General features: G+C 34.7%; 1 protein-coding gene across 1 annotated transcript in view; it reads right to left on the bottom strand.

The window, feature by feature from the left end:
* ZSWIM6 (zinc finger SWIM-type containing 6) overlaps positions 1–18,453 on the bottom strand; it is a 203,645-nt gene that overhangs the window by 20,300 nt on the left and 164,892 nt on the right. The window contains exon 5 of the mRNA XM_082650143.1: positions 3,165–3,344. Within this exon, the coding sequence (XP_082506269.1) occupies positions 3,165–3,344 (180 nt within the window). The remainder of the gene's footprint in view (positions 1–3,164; positions 3,345–18,453) is intronic.

The raw sequence follows: 18,453 nt of genomic DNA, 5'->3' as shown, positions 1-18,453 counted from the left end.
GCCCAGACTCCTTGTTAGCAGCAGACGGAGGGACACTTTGCAAATGGGAAGAGTTGGCCCTACATTTAATAGCCTTTGGAACCTACCACGGCTTTTTGCAGAGCAGAATAAATCTACCCCTACTCAACAAGAAACTGGTTCCATGACTTCGTATAGTCAATCAATCAAATATTCCAAAGTCCAAATCTCACACGAGTATTTTTAAATGGCTTTCTAATTTCATTTATTTTGTTTAACTCAAATCATAGAAACAGAATTTAAAATTAAAAGGAGACTTTAGAAAGCAACATATTATTATACACTTATTAAAAGAATGAGAGTTCTGTCTGTTTGACCCACTGTGGTATCAATAATAAAAGCAAGCTGTGGGTATGATTCCATTGAAAAAATTAAAATCTTAACTTTTCATGTTTGTATGTGACTGTAAGAGCATAGCGCAACGTACAGGACATACACCAGGACAGTGGTTAGCTCTAAGAGTCTGATACAACCAACTGTAATAAAAAAGACTAAATACTATTGGTATTTAAACGAAAATGTAAGATACAAAGCTCTATAATAGCATGGAAACAAAAAAAAAAATACATAGACAATGACTAAAAAGATATACAAACAAAAATTGATTAAGTATCAAAATTATGGTCAAATTTTATCTTAGATATCTGTGTTTTTTTGACTTTCGCAATAACAGAAAAAAGAAACAGATGATCTTAACCAAATTGTTGAAATGATAAACACAGGGACTTCCCTGGTGGTGCAGTGGTTAAGAATCTGCCTGCCAATGCAGGGGACGTGGGTTCGAGCCCTGGTCCAGGAAGATCCCACATGCTGTGGAGCAACTAAGCCCGTGCGTCACAACTATTGAGCCTACGCTCTAGATCCCGTGAGCCACAACTACTGAAGCCCATATGCCTAGAGCCTGTGCTCCGCAACAAGAGAAGCCACCGCAATGAGAAGCCCGCGCACCACAATGAAGAGTAGCTCCTGCTCACCACAGCTAGAGAGAAAGCCCATGCGCGGCAACGAAGACCCAACGCAGCCAAAATAAGTAAATAAATAACCGATAAACACTAATCTGTAAAAAATTTTCAAGTATAAAATAATATTAGTTTTTTAACCAAAAAAGTTTTAAAAAGGCTCTCATTCAGGTATATTTAAAAAACAAACACACTACTCTTTCTAAGGGTGTGGATTCTAATGTTGTCAGTTAATTCTAACAAATAATCTCAGCGAAGACAGGGCCTGATTTGTGCTTCACTTTCACTCTGATGTGCAAACACATGCAATTCTGCCCATGGTCTGTACCACATGCACTCGCTGCCCAGCGGCATGGCTGCTGGGCTCTGCTGTCACCAAAGGCTCTCCCTTTGCCAGCCCGCTCAGCCCTCCAGCAGAAGTACTGCAGGCTGAGCACCCGAGCCCCTCTGTAGGGATGTCTCTTCCGACAGCCCCTCTGGAGAATGTGGGTGTTCTGCTAAAAGGAGGAGCCCTGGTGCCTTTAGGCACAACAGCTAAAAATATTGCCCTTAGAAACTAGTCCTGACTTCATATCCCTGGGCCAAACCATAAATGAAATGAACTCTTTTTTTCCGGAGGCTGGACCACTTCCTAAGAGTTTTCTAAAGCCTCTGAAATATTCATATTTAACCAAGGGGAAAGCAACCAAATGGAAAGTAAAAAAGTAAACTGTAAAATGTTAGGATGGCAGTCACAAAAAAGCAGGTGGGGAGTGAAACACAGAGAAAACTCCAAATAAAGTTAAAAAAAATTTATTGCCTATGGAGACGTAAGCATACCTTTTTCTAGCAATAGAAGAGAATAAATGTTGAATTGTTAAACTTGAAAATTCTGAGCTTCTGGAAAAAAACTTGGGGTATAAGGAAGGGGTAGATTTATTTTCTTTGAAGTTATTAAATAAAATCATCATGGGCAATAAAGATACGACAGATTTCAAATACTGAATTCCCAAGGCAAATATCTCTAGACAAAGGAGAGCCAGACGATCATCTTTCCCAAGGCCTGAAACTTCTTTTTGATTGGACAAGTCCCTATGGAGTAATACATATTATTTTCTCTCTTTGTAGAGACTGAAAATACTATGCTAACATCACATTTCATTCTCAGCACATTGTCCAGCTCTTTCTAGGAGTACCAACTCCAGATGGGGCCAGAAAACAGAATGACAGTCTCGATTCCTGAATCCTTCTGATGTCATTTAACTCCCACCTTGCATCTATCATAACTTTAAAGTCTTCCAGGTTTTCTCAAAAAAGGGGGAGCAGCAGCACAAACTTACACTAGAAGAGTGACAGAGTTAGTGAACGAAATTTGTATTTGCAAGAGTTAACTACTTTAAAGATTTGGTTCTGAAAGAGAGGAGGAAATTCTGTGGTAGCTAGCAGGGACAATGGGGGCAAGGAAAGATTTTTTAAGATGAGAGAGACTTGAGCTAAATGGGTGGGTCCAATAGAGAGGGAGAAGCTTAAAAACAACAACAACAAACAAAAACCAATACAGAAATGAGAGACCGAGATTCTTAAGAGGCTATCTGAAAATGTCTGGGAGCATTTCTTAGTTGTCCAAAGACCGGAGGGCACTATTAGCCTACAGTAGGTGGGAACAAGTATGCTAGACAGTCCTTCACAATAAAGAATTTTCCTGGTCTGAATGCCAGCAGCACCCCATGCTCCTGCAGCCCCAGTCATTAAATGTTTACTTGCTGTATTCTAAAACTAGGAATTTTTAACTGATTAAATTGTATAGTAGCTCAAATATGAACTGACCAACAGATATAAAAACACACAGCTCCTCAATCCTCTCAATATTTTGTTTTACAATATACTACCCACCCATTCCATGATTTTTAAAAATATATTCAAACTAAATAATTAATAGGCAATTTTAACACATACTAGTAGTATATATAAGTATTATACCCATCTGTATTCTGAGAATATGAAAAAAAGTTATAGAAAGGTCTCACATAAAACTTAAAACACACACACACACACATTCATATCAAAACATATTTTAAGTCTGTGAGTTATATAGCAAGTTCTTAAGTGAGTAAAATAATTTTCCCAAATCTATTGTAAGTTAGTGTTATAAACATAGATGCACAATTAGGTAGATACAAAGTGAGCAGATTACCACTGTGTACTCACCTTGGTTAGCATTCGCACCCTGAGGCAGAGCATTGGTTAAGTTAGGTAATTCACTGCCATGATTTCCATCTTCCCATGGACAGACGTCAACACCATTCCACTTTTTCAACTGTTTTAGCCAGCTGGCCTTCTGCTCCAACTTGCAGTGGGGATTTAAAACTATACACATCCACAGAGCACCTAATTTAAAGGGAGAGAGGAAAGCAAATTTTTTAAAAGTTTACAAGTGTCCAATCCTAATAGCTAATGACAAACCATTTCAAAATGGACCCAAGTCTGCAGTTTTATAATGCAATTCTCCCTTGTCCAAGCAACAAATCTCACATAGAGGTTAATGTAAAGAGGACAAAAGAGCACAAATTTGAACCAAAGAATCCAAACACTGTTACATATAAAGATGAAAGATATTTCAAATGGTAATTGTAATCACTTTCCTACTTGTGTGACATTTTGGGCAAAAGTCAATAAAGAATACAACCTTAAGGACCAATTTGTTACTTTAATTTACAAGCAGATTTTATTCATGGATGCTGCAACAAACCACTCTAAATGGTTCTTCTGTGCAAAAATTAAATTTACTTTTAAGAGTATCTTTTAAAAATAAAATCATAAAGGCATAACAATGGACATGAATAAACTATTTCCCAGTCTCTATATAAGCATTTCAAACTTTATTATGCTCGTTAATTAGTATGCATATCCATATATCAACAGATCTTTTAAAAATAAAATTTACTTAAACATGCTTCCCTAAATGATTTAACCAGGAATTAACCTTTATATAAATGAAATTACTAAATTTATGTCTTTTTGTGAATGAAATCACTAAACGTTTATCAAAAGTTCACTTGCTTTAAAATGAAAAGACAACCTGTGGACTCGGAGAAAATATTTCAAGACAATGTGACAGACGAGGGCTTAATTTCCAAAATACACAAATGTCTCATACAGCTCAATATCCAAAAAAAAACCCACAAAAAACAAACCAATCAAAAAAGGGGCAGAAGACCTAAATAGACATTTCTGCAAAGAAAACATACAGATGGCCAACAGGCACATGAAGAGATGCTCAACATCACTAATCATCAGAGAAATGCAAATTAAAACTACAATGAAGTATCACCTCACACTGGTCAGAATGCCCATCATCAAAAAGTCTACAAATAATAAATGCTGGAGAAGGTGTGGAGAAAAGGGAACCCTCCTACACTGTTGGTGAGAATGTAAATTGGTACAGCCACATATGGAGAACAGTATGGAGGTTCCCTAAAAAACTAAAAATAGAGTTACCATATGATCCAGCAATCCCACTCCGGGGCATATATCTGGAAAAGACGACAACTCAGATTCAAAAAGATACATGCACCCCAATGTTCATAGCAGCACTATTTACAATGGCCAAGACATGGAAGCAACCTAAGTGTCCACCAACCGATGAGTGGATAAAGATGTGGTATGTACATACATACAAACATACACACACAATGGAATATTACTCAGCCATAAAAAAGAATGAAATAATGCCATATGCAGCAACATGGATGGACCTAGAGTTTATCATACTAAGTGAAGTTAAGTCAGAAAGAGAAAGACACAATGTTATATGATATCACATGTGGGATCTACAAGTAGTACAAATGAACTTATTTACAAAACAAACAGATTCACAGACATAGAAAACTTATGATTACCAAAGGGAAAAGGGAGGGAGGGATAAATTAGGAATATGGGACTAACAGACTAACATATATAAAATAAACAACACGGATTTACTGTATAGCACAGGGAACTACAGTCAATATCTTGTAAACACCTTTAATAGAAAAGAATCAAATATGTATATATATTTTTGATTCTATATATATATATAGCCAAATCACTTTGCTGTACACCTGAAACTTACACAATATTTTAAATCAACTATACTTCAATTAAAAAGTTCACTTGTTTTTCAAAGGAAAAGCCCTAATGAATTTAGAAGGTATAACTCATAATTTGAAAAATTAAGGTACTGATAAAATGTATCATTCCTTTCTACATTTTTCAAAAAGATAGCTAATTCAAGCAAATATTCCACAAGTTTTAGAAGTTCAAGTTTGGGAATTCCCTGGTGGTCCCGTGGTCAGGACTCCATGCTTCCACTGCAGGGGGCATGGGTAAGATCCTGCAGGCTTTGCCATGTGGCCAAAAAAAAAAGTTTTTACTTTACCAATTTCAAAACAAGACAGATACCAGTACTTCAAAGCCATTCACAACACTCTTTCTTTGAAAAGGTTTGTATGTGTATCTGTGTTTATTTTAATCAGTTGTGTTAACCAAGTGAATAATAAGGTAAGAATGGTCTGTTTATGTTTTGTTTGTCCAAAAGTGATGCTTTACATTCTTCCACATTTAAAATTAGCAAGCTTCTTCAATTATAGAATCTGTTATTTTAAATATCAAATAATGTTTACCAACAGAAAATAAACATAGCCACAACCTAAGCCACAGATATTTATAATTCACATTTCTATATTTTAAAATGCCAATTAGAAACAAAAATGTGATAGATCAAGATGGAGTAAAGCCCACTACGGCTTATCTCTCCCCATAATTACAACTAAAAACTGGGCAAAATACAAAAAGCAGCAATCTGAGGACTCTGAAAAGTAAACAACAGCAAGCGGTTTGTGGAAATAAAACTTGAAGAAATTTAAGTCATACGGGGGTGACTTCCTGTTATTTTCCCCCCTCTTTTCTCTCCTGGCTTGCACATAAGATTAGCCCCATTTGGGGAACTATGTAGAAGGCATATTAGAGCAACAACTTGAGAGAAACCTCATCTACCTGGTGCGAGGATTGGGAAAAGGGAACCCCCTGCCACTCAGAAGCTAGAGAGGGAGATCCCTGGATATTCTGTACAAAAATAGGCACAAATACTGGTCACACCTCACGTGCATGAGACTGCCCCAACGCAGCACAGCAAAGGTTTTGAAAACTTTACTGACATCACCCAAAGAAGGTAAAACAGAACTCAAAGTCTGAATATGTACTATTGAATGTATGCTTTAAAAAAACAAAAATTTCTCCGGAGGATTATAATAGGACCCAGACTCTTACAATTCAGTATTTAAAATGTTCAGGATCCAAAATTACTTGGCTTACAAAGAGAAAGAGAAATGTGATCAATTCTCAAGGGAAAAAACAATGAACCAGATTTTAGAATTATCAATCAGAGACTTTATGCAACTGTTATAACTATGTTCCACCAGATGAAGATAAACACTATTGACAGAAGTGAATATGAACTATAAAAAAAGAATAGAAATGTTAGAATTGAAAAAACAATATCCAAAATAAAAAATTCACTAGATAGGATTAATAGTAGAATGGATATGACAGAGGTAAAAGTCAGTAAATTTGAAGACAGAAATGATCTCATCTGAAGAAGAGAGAGAAACAATCAGAAGAAAATGAACAGAGCCTTAAGACAGGTGGGAAAATATCAAAAGTAACATCTGTATCATTGGAGATCCAAAGAAGATGAGAAATAGCTACAGAAAAACTCAAAAGAAATAATTACTGAAAACTTCCCAAAATTGAAGATATGAATTTACAGATCAAAGAAGCTGAGCTAACCAAAAAATCCATGCCCAGTGATAATGAAATCACTGAAAACCAAAGAGAAAAAAAAAAAAATATTGAAAACAGTCAGAGAAAAATGAAATGCCGTATAAAGGAGAATGTCTCAAATAATTATTCTTGTCAGAAATTATACAGGACAGAAGACAGTAGAGCGATGTCTTTAAAGTGTTAAAAGAAATGGAAATATCAACCCAGAGTTGGCAAAATATCATTCATGAATGATGGTGAAATGAAGGCTTTCTCAGATCAGGAAAAACTAACAACATATATTGTTCAAGAGACCTGATGCTAAAGGAAGTTCTTCAGGCTGAAGAGAAATAATACCAGAGGGAAACTTGGAACTATATGAATAAAGGAAGAGGAACAGAAATAATAAATACCTAAGTAAATGTCATGGACTACTTTTGTCCTTCTAAGTTCTTTAAGATAAGTATGACAACTGAAAGCAAAAACGTGAACATTGTCTTCTGGTATTTTAAACGTATGTAGATGTTATACACATGAAAACTATAGCATAAAGGAGGGAGAGTAAAGGGACCTATATGGTTGTTAGATTCTACATTCTTTTTTAAGTGGCAAAGTATAAACTCAAAGTAGACTGTTTAAGGTTAGGTATATTTCTTGTAATACTGAAACCATTAAAAAAATACAAGGAGATACAAACAAAAAGGACAATAGATAAATTAAAATGAAATACTAAAAAAAATGTTTTAAAATAATCCAAAGACGGAGAAAAGAAGGCAGGAGGGAGGAAACAAAGGAACAAAAACAGAGAGGATAAATAGGAAACAAATGATTAAATGGTACACCTACATTGAACTACATCAATAATTATAGCAAATGTAAATCATCTAAACATACCAATTAGAAGAGATGGTGAAATCAGGTTGAAAAACAAGATCCAACTCTATGCTATGTACTAGAAACCCTCTCCAAATATAATGACATAGATAAATTAAATGGAAAAGGATGGAAAAAGATACACCATGCAAACACTTTCAAAACAAAGTTGGAGTGGCCATATTATTATCAGACAAAGTAGACTTTGGAACAAGAAATGCTACACCAGATAAAGTGAAACATAACATGATAAAAGGGTCAGTTCTACAAAAAACATAACAATCCTAAATGAGGATGCTGCACCTAACATTAAGACTTCAAAATATATGAAGCAAAAAGTGACAGAGCTGAAAGGAGAAACACACAAATCCAGTTACATTCGGAGATCTCAATACTTCTCTCTCAATAACTAACAGAACAAGTAGACAGAAAATTAGCAAGGATAAAGAATACCTAAAACAATACTATCAACCAACTTAATCTAACTGACATTCATAGAACACTCCACTTAGCATTAGTAGAAAAACAAAACAAAACAAAATCTTATACTTTCTAAAATGCACAAAGAACATTTACCAAGGTAGTCCATATTCTAGGCCATAAAACAAACTTTGACAAATATTAAAGAAGTGAAGTCATACAAATTATATTCTCTAATGTAGTAGAATTAAATTAGAAATCAATAACAGGATGATATTTGGAAAATTCCCAAATATCTGGGCATTAACACAATTCCAAGTAAGTCATGAGTAAAAGAAGTAACAAAAGAAAACAGAAAATATTTTGTTCTGAATGAAAATGCAAATAAAATATATCAAAACTTGTGATCTACAGCTAAAAAGAGTTTAGAAATCTATAGTATTAAATGCTTGTATTGGAAAAGAAGGAAAGATTCAAATCAATAATCTAAATATCCACCTTAAGAAACTAGAAAAAGAATGAGACATCAAAGCCAAAGCAAGCAGAAAGAAGGAAATAACAGATCAGAAATCAATTAAATGGAAAACACCACCTAAGTTTTTTTTAATGAAACCAAAAGCTAGTTCTTTTTTTTTTTTTTTTTTGAGGTACGTGGGCCTCTCACTACCGTGGCCTCTCCCATTGCGGAGCACAGGCTCCGGACACACAGGCCCAGCGGCCATGGCTCACGGTCCCAGCCGCTCCGCGGCATGTGGGGTCCTCCCGGACTGGGACACGAACCTGTGTCCCCTGCATCAGCAGGCGGACTCTCAACCACTGCGCCACCAGGGAAGCCAAAGCTATTTCTTTAAAAAGATTAATAAAGCTATAATCAGTCTGACCAAAAAAAGACAGGACAAACTATGAGTATCAGGAATAAAAAAGGGCACATCATTATAGATCCTAGAGGCATTAAAAGGCTCATAAAGGAATACTATGAACAACTTATTCCCATAAATTCTACAGCTTAGATGAAATGGACAAATTCCTTGAAAAACCACAAACTACCACAGTTCTCTCAAGAAGAAATAATAACCTGAATAGCTTTAAATTTATCAAAGAAATTAAATCTGCAGTTAAAATCTCTAACAATGCATGTCCAGATGTTTACCTGGAAAATTCTACCAAACAGTAAAGAAAGAAATAACACCAATTCCATACAATACCTTCCAGAAAAAAGAAGAAAGGGAAGGTTTTCAACTTATTTTATAAGGCCAGCATTACCCTGATAGCAAAACCAGACAAAAGACATTACAAGTAAATATAATTACATGTCAAAGTAAAACACCACAACAAAATATTAGTAAATCTAATTAAGAAATACATAAAAAAAGAAAACACACCACAACTAAATAGGGTTTATCCCAGGAATGCAAGGCCGGTTCAACATTAAAAATTAGTGTAACTCACTATATAGCAGACTAAGGAAGAAGAACCATATGACCATTTCAACAGATGCAGAAAAAGCAACTGACAAAATTCAACATCCCTTCATAATAAATAAAAGTCTCAGCAAACTAGGAACAGAAGATAACTTACCTGATAAAGGTCATCTGCAAAAAAAAACACCTACAGTTAATATGATAATGGCAAAAGACTGAATGTTTTTCCTCTAAGATAAAAACAAGGCAAAGATGTCTGCTCTATCACTCCTATTCAACATCACACTGGAAGTTCTAGCCAGGCCAATAAAGCAAGAAAAGGAGATTAATGACATAGATTTAAAAGGAAAAAATAAAATAGCCTCTATTTGTAGACAAGTAACCTACAAAAAAGGTAAGTTTAGCAAGGTCATATGATACAAGTTCAAAGCAAGAAACCAACTGTATATCTACGTACTAAAATTGAACAATTACAGATCAAAATTTACCCCCCAAAAGCACCAATTATAATACTATCAAAAAACATGAAATACTTAAGTTATAAATCTAACAAAACATGTACGGAGTCTCTATGCTAAATACTACAAAACACTGACAAGAGAAATCAAAGACAATCTTAAAAAGCAGACTGGAAACCTCAATACTATTAAGGTATCAATTCTCCCCAAATTGATCTATATATTCAACATAACCCTACTCAAAACCCTAGCAGGCACTGGTGTACATACTGACAAAAATATAGAATGGCCAAACAATTTTAAAGAAGGAAAACGTTGGAAGGCTCCCCAGCACCTAATTTTGAGACTTTGTATAAAGTTAAGAATAATCAAGACAGTGTATTGTGAAAGAACAGGTACATACACCATTGTATAGATTAGGGAGCTCAGACCTACATAGATATGGTCAATTCAAGGTTCAAAGCCATTCAATGTAGAAAAGATAACTCTTTTCAAAAGCTAGTGCTACTACAATTGGATATTCATATAAAATGAACTTAAATCTACAACACACAGTTTATTAAAAATTAACTCAGCTAACTTATTAGAAACTAACTCAAAATGGATCACAGACCTAGATATAAAACCTAAAACCATAAAACTTCTGGAAAACATCTTTGTGACCTTGGGTTAGGCAGAGATAATCTTAGATACAATATCAAAAGCATAATCCATAAAAGATAAAATTTATCAAGTGGACTTCATCAACATTAAAATCTTTTGTGCTGCAAAAAAAAACAATATAAAGAGAATGAAAAGACAAGCCACAGATTGGGAGAAAATATGTGCAAATCAGACATCTGACAAAGGACTTGTATCTAGAATATGTAAAATCCTCCCAAAACTTAATCAAGAAAACGAATAACCCTATTACAAATGGGCAAAAAATTTGGAAAAGACACTTCACTCAAGAAGATATACAGATGGCAAACTGCTGATGAAAACATGCTGAACATCATTAATCATTATGAAAATGAAAACTGTTTGCAAATGACATGATACTATACATAAAAAATCCTAAGGACACCACCAGAAAACTACTAGAGCTTATCAATGAATTCAGAAAAGTTGCAGGATACAAAATTAATAAACAGAAACCTGTTGCATCTCTATACACTATCAACGAACTATCAGAAAGAGAAATTAAGGAAATAATCTCATATACCATCACATCAAAAAGAATAAAATACCTAGGAATAAACCTACCTAAAGAGGTAGAAGACCTGTAGTTGGAAAAACTGTAAGATGCTAATGAAAGTAAATGAAGATGACACAAGCAGATGGAAAAATACACTGTGTTCTTGGATTGGAAGAATTAATATTGTTAAAATGACCATATTACCGAAGGCAATCTACAGATTCAATGCAATCCCTATCACAATACCAATGGCATTTGTATGGAAACACAAAAGACCCCAAATAGCCAACACAATCTTGAGAAAGAAGAGAGCTAGAGGAATCACACTCCCTGACTTCAGACTATTCTACAAAGCTACAGTAATAAAAACAGCATGGTACTGGTACAAAAACCAGACACATAGATCAATGGCACAGAATATAGAGTCCAGACATAAACCCATGCACTTATGGTCAATCACTCTGCGACAAAGAATATACAATGGAGAAAAGACAGTCTCTTCAATAAGTGGTGCTTGGAAACTAGACAGCTACATGTAAAAGAATGAAATCAGAACATTCTCTAACACCATACACAAAAATAAACTCAAAATGGATTAAAGACCTAAATGTAAGACCGGAAACCATGAAACTCCTAGAGGAAAATATGGGCAGAACACTCCTTGACATAAACCATAGCAATATTTTTTGGGATCTGTCTCCTAAAGCAAAGGAAATAAAAGGAAAAATAACAAATAGGACCTAATTAAACTGCAAAGCTTTTTGCACAGCAAAGGAAACCACTGACAAAACAAGAAGAAAATCAAAATAACAAACAACCCAATTAAAAAATGGGCAGAAGAACTGAATAGGCATTTTTCCAAAGGCATGCAGATAGCCAACAAGGCATATGAAAAGATGCTCAATAGTACTAATCATCAGAGAAATGCAAATCAAAACTACAATGAGATATCATCTCATACCTGTCAGAGGGGCTGTCATCGAAAAGAACACAAATAACAAATGTGGCGAGCATGTAGAGAAAGGAAAACCCTCATACACTGTTGCTGGGAATATAAATTGGTGCAGCCACTATGGAAAATAGTATGCAGGTTTCTCAAAAAAACTAAAAATAGAACGACCATATGATCCATCAATTCTACTCCTGGGTATACATCTGAAAAAAACAAAAACACTAATTCAAAAAGACACATGCACCCCAACGTTCATAGCAGCATTATCTACAACTGCCAAGGTATGGAAGCAACTTAAGTATCCATGAACAGAAGAATGGATAAAAAAGATGTAGTGTATATACACAGAATGGAATACTACTCAGCCATAAAAAAGAATGAAATAATGCCATTTGCAGTAACATGGATGGACTTGGGGGGTATCATGTCAAGTGAAATAAGTCAGACAGAGAAGGACAAATATTGTATGATATCACTTATATGTGGACTCTAAAAAATACAACAAACTAATGAATATAATAAAAAAAGAAGCACACTCACAGATACAGAGAACAAACTAGTAGTTACCAGTGGGGATAGGGAAGGGGGAAGGGGCAATATAGGAATAGAGGAGTAAAAGGTACAAACTATTATGACAAAAACAAGCTACAAGGATATATTGTACAACACAGGGAATATAGCCAATATTTTATAAATAACTATAAATGGACTATTTATAACCTTTAAAAATTGTGAATCACTATATTGTATGCCTATAACTTATGTAATATTGTACATCAACTATACTTCAATTAAGAAAAAAAAACATACGAGATACCACGACACACCTATTATAAGGGTTAATATTAGAAAAAGAAATTTAAAACCTGAAAATGCTGCTGGCAATCAGAATGCTCATAATTGCTGCTGCGAGTGCAAAATGATATAGCTACCTTGGAATATGGTTCAGCAGTTTCTCATGAAGTTAAACATTTACCTTATGACCCAACAATCCTACCTCTTGGGATTTGCCCAAGAGAAATGAAAACTTAGGTTCACATAAAAACTTTACAAGAATGTTTATAGCAGTTTTATTCGTAAATGCAAAAGCCATCCAACCTGAATGTCCTTCAACTGGTGAATGGATGAACAAACTTGGTGCATTCATATAATATACTACTTAGCAATAAGAAACAGACCACTGAAATACACATAATATCGCAAATGCATTATACTAAGTGAAGGAAGCCAGAATCAAAAGGGTATATATGTGTACACACACACTTTATTATTCCATTTATGTGACATTTTGGAAAAGGCAAAACTAAATGGATTGAGAATAGACTACCAATGCTAGGGACAGGGAGTAGGTGATGAATTGATTATAAAGGGACTGTGAGGGAATTTCTGGAGGCGATATAACCATTCCATATCTTCACTGATCATATGACTCTATGCCTTTGTCTAAACTCAAAATTGTAAACTAAAAATGTCAGGTATATGTATTTTTATAGTTAAATATTTATGGTATGTATTTTACACTATAGTTAGGAATTTTACTGTATGTAACAAAGTAAATTTTTAAAAATTGCTAATTAATATCTGGATCAAACAATTTTATCTACTGGTATTCCAAAGACCTAAGTATGAGTGCTCTCTCTGCAGGATTTCTCTACAAGCCAATGGACATGGCACAAATCACCATCCTATTAATCGTATGCATTTCCCATGCCAAGAACCAGGAAAAACAGCTTCAAATGAAACATGACCACATACTGTCACAAAACAAGAGACAAATCAAAATGGTGTCTGAAGAACCTGTAAGTGGCAGCCTTTCCTACTGAATCCCATTGGAAAATGGGATACAACTTTACCAGGCTTTAGATTTTGGACTGATGGACAACATAACAACACAAAATAAGTTACACAGTAATAATTAAATTAAATCTAATGAATGCTACAGACTGGATCAAAAATTGGCATTTCTATTTATAAGGCTACACTGAAGTCATTTTCCAAATCATCAAAATATCTTTTTAAAAAATAAAATTATAATATTCAACAGGTAATGCTTCAGAATTAAGAATCTTTCACGTTTTTCTTCCAAGATGTTTTTGTCTTATAATTCTACTACTCTTGAATACTTTATCAGATAAAACTAAAATCAAAAAGTTGCTCTGAAAGATGTGCTGTGAGACTAGAAATTTCATTATCAGGTTGTTAGTGTAGTGTCAAGGTTCTGTGTAAAAGGGCAACCAAGTAAATTAATATGGACAAATAATATGTAAATGTCTTTCCAAAATAAGTTTATTTATTTTCTATGTGTCTATTTTATAATTCAGAATTCTGTATTTCAGTCCACGTGAGTGACCTATAATTTATTTTGGAAATCAGTTTAAAAGCACCACCATGTCAACTAAAAGCTAAGACAGAACTAACTTCAACCTAAATGCCCATCAACAGAGGAATGGATAAAGAAGATGTGGTACATATATACAATGGAATATTACTCAGCCATAAAAAGGAACTGAGCTGGGTCATTTGTAGAGACATGGATAGACCTAGAGATGGTCATACAGAGTGAAGTAAGTCAGAAAGAGATAAACAAATATTGTGTATTAACACATATATGTGGAATCTGAAAAAACTGGTATAGACAATCTTACTTACAAAGCAGAAATAGAGACACAGACATAGAGAATAAACCTATGGATACCAAGGGGGAAAGTGGAGGGATGAATTGGGAGATGGGGATTGACATATATACACTACTGATACTATGTATAAAATAGATAACTAATGAGACCCTACTGTATAGCACTAGGAACTCTACTCAATGTCACCTGAATGAGAAGGAAATCCAAAAAAGAGGAAACACATGTATACATATAGCTGATTCACTGTGCTGTATGGTATTAACTAACACAGTATTATAAAGCAACTATACGCCAATAAAAATTTTTAAGTGTAGAAATTATATATCCTAACATATATATATATATGTATCTCAAATCCATTGTTTTTCACATTCAATTTCTTTTTCTTTTTAAAGATATAGCACAATACAAAGTTTAAAAAATAGAATTAAAAACCAAATTTATACTAAGTACTAGTTCTTTTGAAGTAACTCAAAGATAAAATTAGGAAAATACTAACCAATGTATACAATGCTGAAGGACTGACTGACTTGCATATGAAGAAGCTGACAAGGTGATAATGATCCAGTAAGCTTCACTTTCACTTGGTGAAAACTCAGAGCTTATAGAAGCCAGCACAATACTGACAAAACCATATAATTCTACTTTTTAAAAAAGTTCTTTTGAGGAAATAAATATAGGAACACCAATTACAACTTTAAATAATCATTATTATCACTAATAGTCACCATTTCTTGGGTGCCTATCATGTGCTATAGGCACTATACTTAGGGCTTTACAAACATTCTTTTCATTAACTCATTACAATAATCCTCCATGATCAGAAATAATACATCCACTTTAAAGATGAGAAAACTAAAATGCAAACAGATTACAAGATCTTAAAAACAAGATCCTAAATATTCTTGCAAACTTTAAACAGTGATTTCTATGATTCAAGGAAAAAATAAAGTTATAAAACTAGATTTTCAGGCTTACATTTCTCTAATTAGAAAATTTCCGTTACAGAATGAGAAATTTGTTTTTAAAGCCAAGCCTTTATTAATTTAAGCCAGTAATGTTTTTTTTATTGCTCACCTCCCTAAAGAGAGGTTTCATCTTGAAAGGATGTTCTTAATGTTAGATTCAAGTTCAGAGCTATAATGGATATGGTCTTTTACCTGAACAGTCACCACTACAAAAGCTGTAATTAGCCTTAATAACCAAGTTAACCAAATTGAGTAAGTCATCCTCCAAATTTTATTAATTCAGAGTCCCACTGTGAGCATTTATCTCCTTCCCCTCCAACACACTCCTGCAACATTTGTAGCTTTAAAAATAAAGCTCTTTGATGATTAAACACTTCATTCTGCTGTCCCTCAGAAATACAAACCCTTTTAAAAGGACTCAACCAAAAATAGGACAGAACACTCAGGGAAAACTTAGCATTTCCAGCATCTAGCAGATGAGCTGGTATCTCGAAAGTATTACTGGTTCTTTTACAAAGGACACTTAATTATTCGCTATGAAGTACAATGAAAATAAATTCAATACTTTTAAATTGCTTTCCTAGCTTCAATGCCTCAAAGTATATAAAGGCAATTATCAAATCACCAGTGTGTGCATCATCTGGTTTCTGAATTATCCATGGCACATTTCAGCTCTAGTCTAGCTTTTTCTCTACCACCCAGCATGCTTTTACTCTCCTTTCCACTACTCCACCTAATCTGCACTCAGTGATTTCAGCAAAAACATGTGCTGTAATCTACAAGTAAAAGTAAAGCAAAACAAAGAAGGCAACCCTCCTGGGATGAAGGAAAACAAAACCTTTTTTTTTTTTTTTTTTTGCACAAGGTGAATGGTTCCAATCCACTCAGTGGTCTTAAAATCAGTTTGCATCCTAACCTGACCCAAATAGGCAAATTAACATGGTCAATCACAGGGAGACAGAAGACAAATCATCACAAAAGCCTTTTTATTTTTTAAATATTTTTATTTATTTTTATAACATATGGATTCAATATATTTATAGATTATGCTCCACTAAAAGTTATTACAAAATAATGTCTATATTTCCCTGTGTTGTACAATAGATCCTTGTTTTTTTATTTTCTACATAGAGGTATTGGATTAAGAAAAACAAACTACTATCTTTCCCAGCCCCCTTCACTCTCCCCACTGGTAACCGCTGATTTGTTCTCTTTGAGTCTATTGCTATTTTGTTATACGCATTTCTTTCTCGCATTTCTTAGATTCCATGTACAAAAGACTTTTTAGTCGCTTCTGTATTCTATCGGTCACGCTGCCAGTGGACAAGCACCCACACTCCCAACAAATGTAGGTAACAAGAATTAATGAATTCTAAATGTCCTGAAGGCCAGTCTTGTCCATCAAACGTTTCGATGTACAAATCACCACCATTTTGCCCCACATACCCAGTGTTTTACATTTCCAACTAGAAGAAACGTTTGATCCACAAACTCTGATCTGGAAAGGACAAGATATGGATTACCAGCTGTAAGACCTTGGGCAAGGCCACTTAGTCTCTCTGTGGTGGCAGTCCCTGACTTAAACAATAGAGATAATAATTCCTACCTACCTTGTAGGGCTGTTTACACTTAAGTAAGACAATACGTGCAGAAATGTTCTGAAAACTGTAGAGTTCCACCCAGCACCAAAAGGTGCACTCCAGCAAACCCCGGTGTAGAAGACTTGGATGTTGAGGAAATTGAGACTCGAAAGGTGAAAACAAGATTGAAGGACTCAGCCTGTGATTCTCTGAATACCGTTATAAATATTTCTACATTTAATAAAATAAAACAATTAAGAGAACATATTAAAAATATATCAGAGACATTAAACACTTAGGCTAGTAATAATGGGTTCTTGTGCAATTAATTTCCACTTGCTATATGTTTTTAGCTAGAAACATCTTTTAGTGTCGTCTTTTCCCTTGGTTTCAAAGACAGGCTTTTATGTGTTTTATTTTCCAGTAGGCCTCCCAGGCCCCACCCAAGGCCCACAGTCACTTAGAGGTCTGAGATGCTTTGGGTAATTGTATCCTTACCTACTCGAATGGAGGAGGCATTTCTCAAACTCATCCCCAACCCTACAGGGTTATATAACACTTCCTCTGCCCATGGTAACCTCATGCCAAAGCATGGACAAAGAGCAGTGCGGAAGCCCATTCAGACCCTTCCCTCCTCAGCCTCCCTTCCCCTCCCCCTCCCACCTCAGAATCTCGGCCAAAACTTCTAGTCTACCATTCACTCTGCGTCCCTTCTTAGTGTCAAGGGTTCCAGTCTTCTACAGGAACTCAAAATTAAAACTTACTGGAACCCAAATTCTTATTTTTGGAGGGGAAAAACCTGCAAGTCAAGCCAGGTGAAATTTGGTGTAAGGAGAATATAAAGGTGAGGAAAAATTACCTTTATTAAAAATGGCGATGTAGAATACTCTAGGACTGTTTTACACTACTTCCTAGTAATACAGATTCAATTTTGACAAACATCTTAGTCCAACATAAGGGATAAAGTTAACTGAAATAACAGAACTTCATTTATACACATTATTCTATTCGACATTGCTAGAGACTTGGAAGGTAACCATTAGAAACAGCATGAAGTATTGTCAGATGTATAACCACTGTTCTGGTTATCTCTTACTCTGTAAAAGAACTACCCTAAACTTACTGGCTTAATATAACAATGTATCATTGTATCTCATAATTCTGTAGGTCAGAGATTCTCTCCTCCTTACTTTTCCCCTGCCCTAACACAGCC

This window comes from Grampus griseus, assembly GCF_964374135.1.
Source record: "Grampus griseus genome assembly, chromosome: 3".
Classification (NCBI taxonomy): domain Eukaryota; kingdom Metazoa; phylum Chordata; class Mammalia; order Artiodactyla; family Delphinidae; genus Grampus; species Grampus griseus.
Note: the sequence above shows the minus strand (reverse complement) of the source record. Positions and strands in the feature narration are given on the sequence as shown.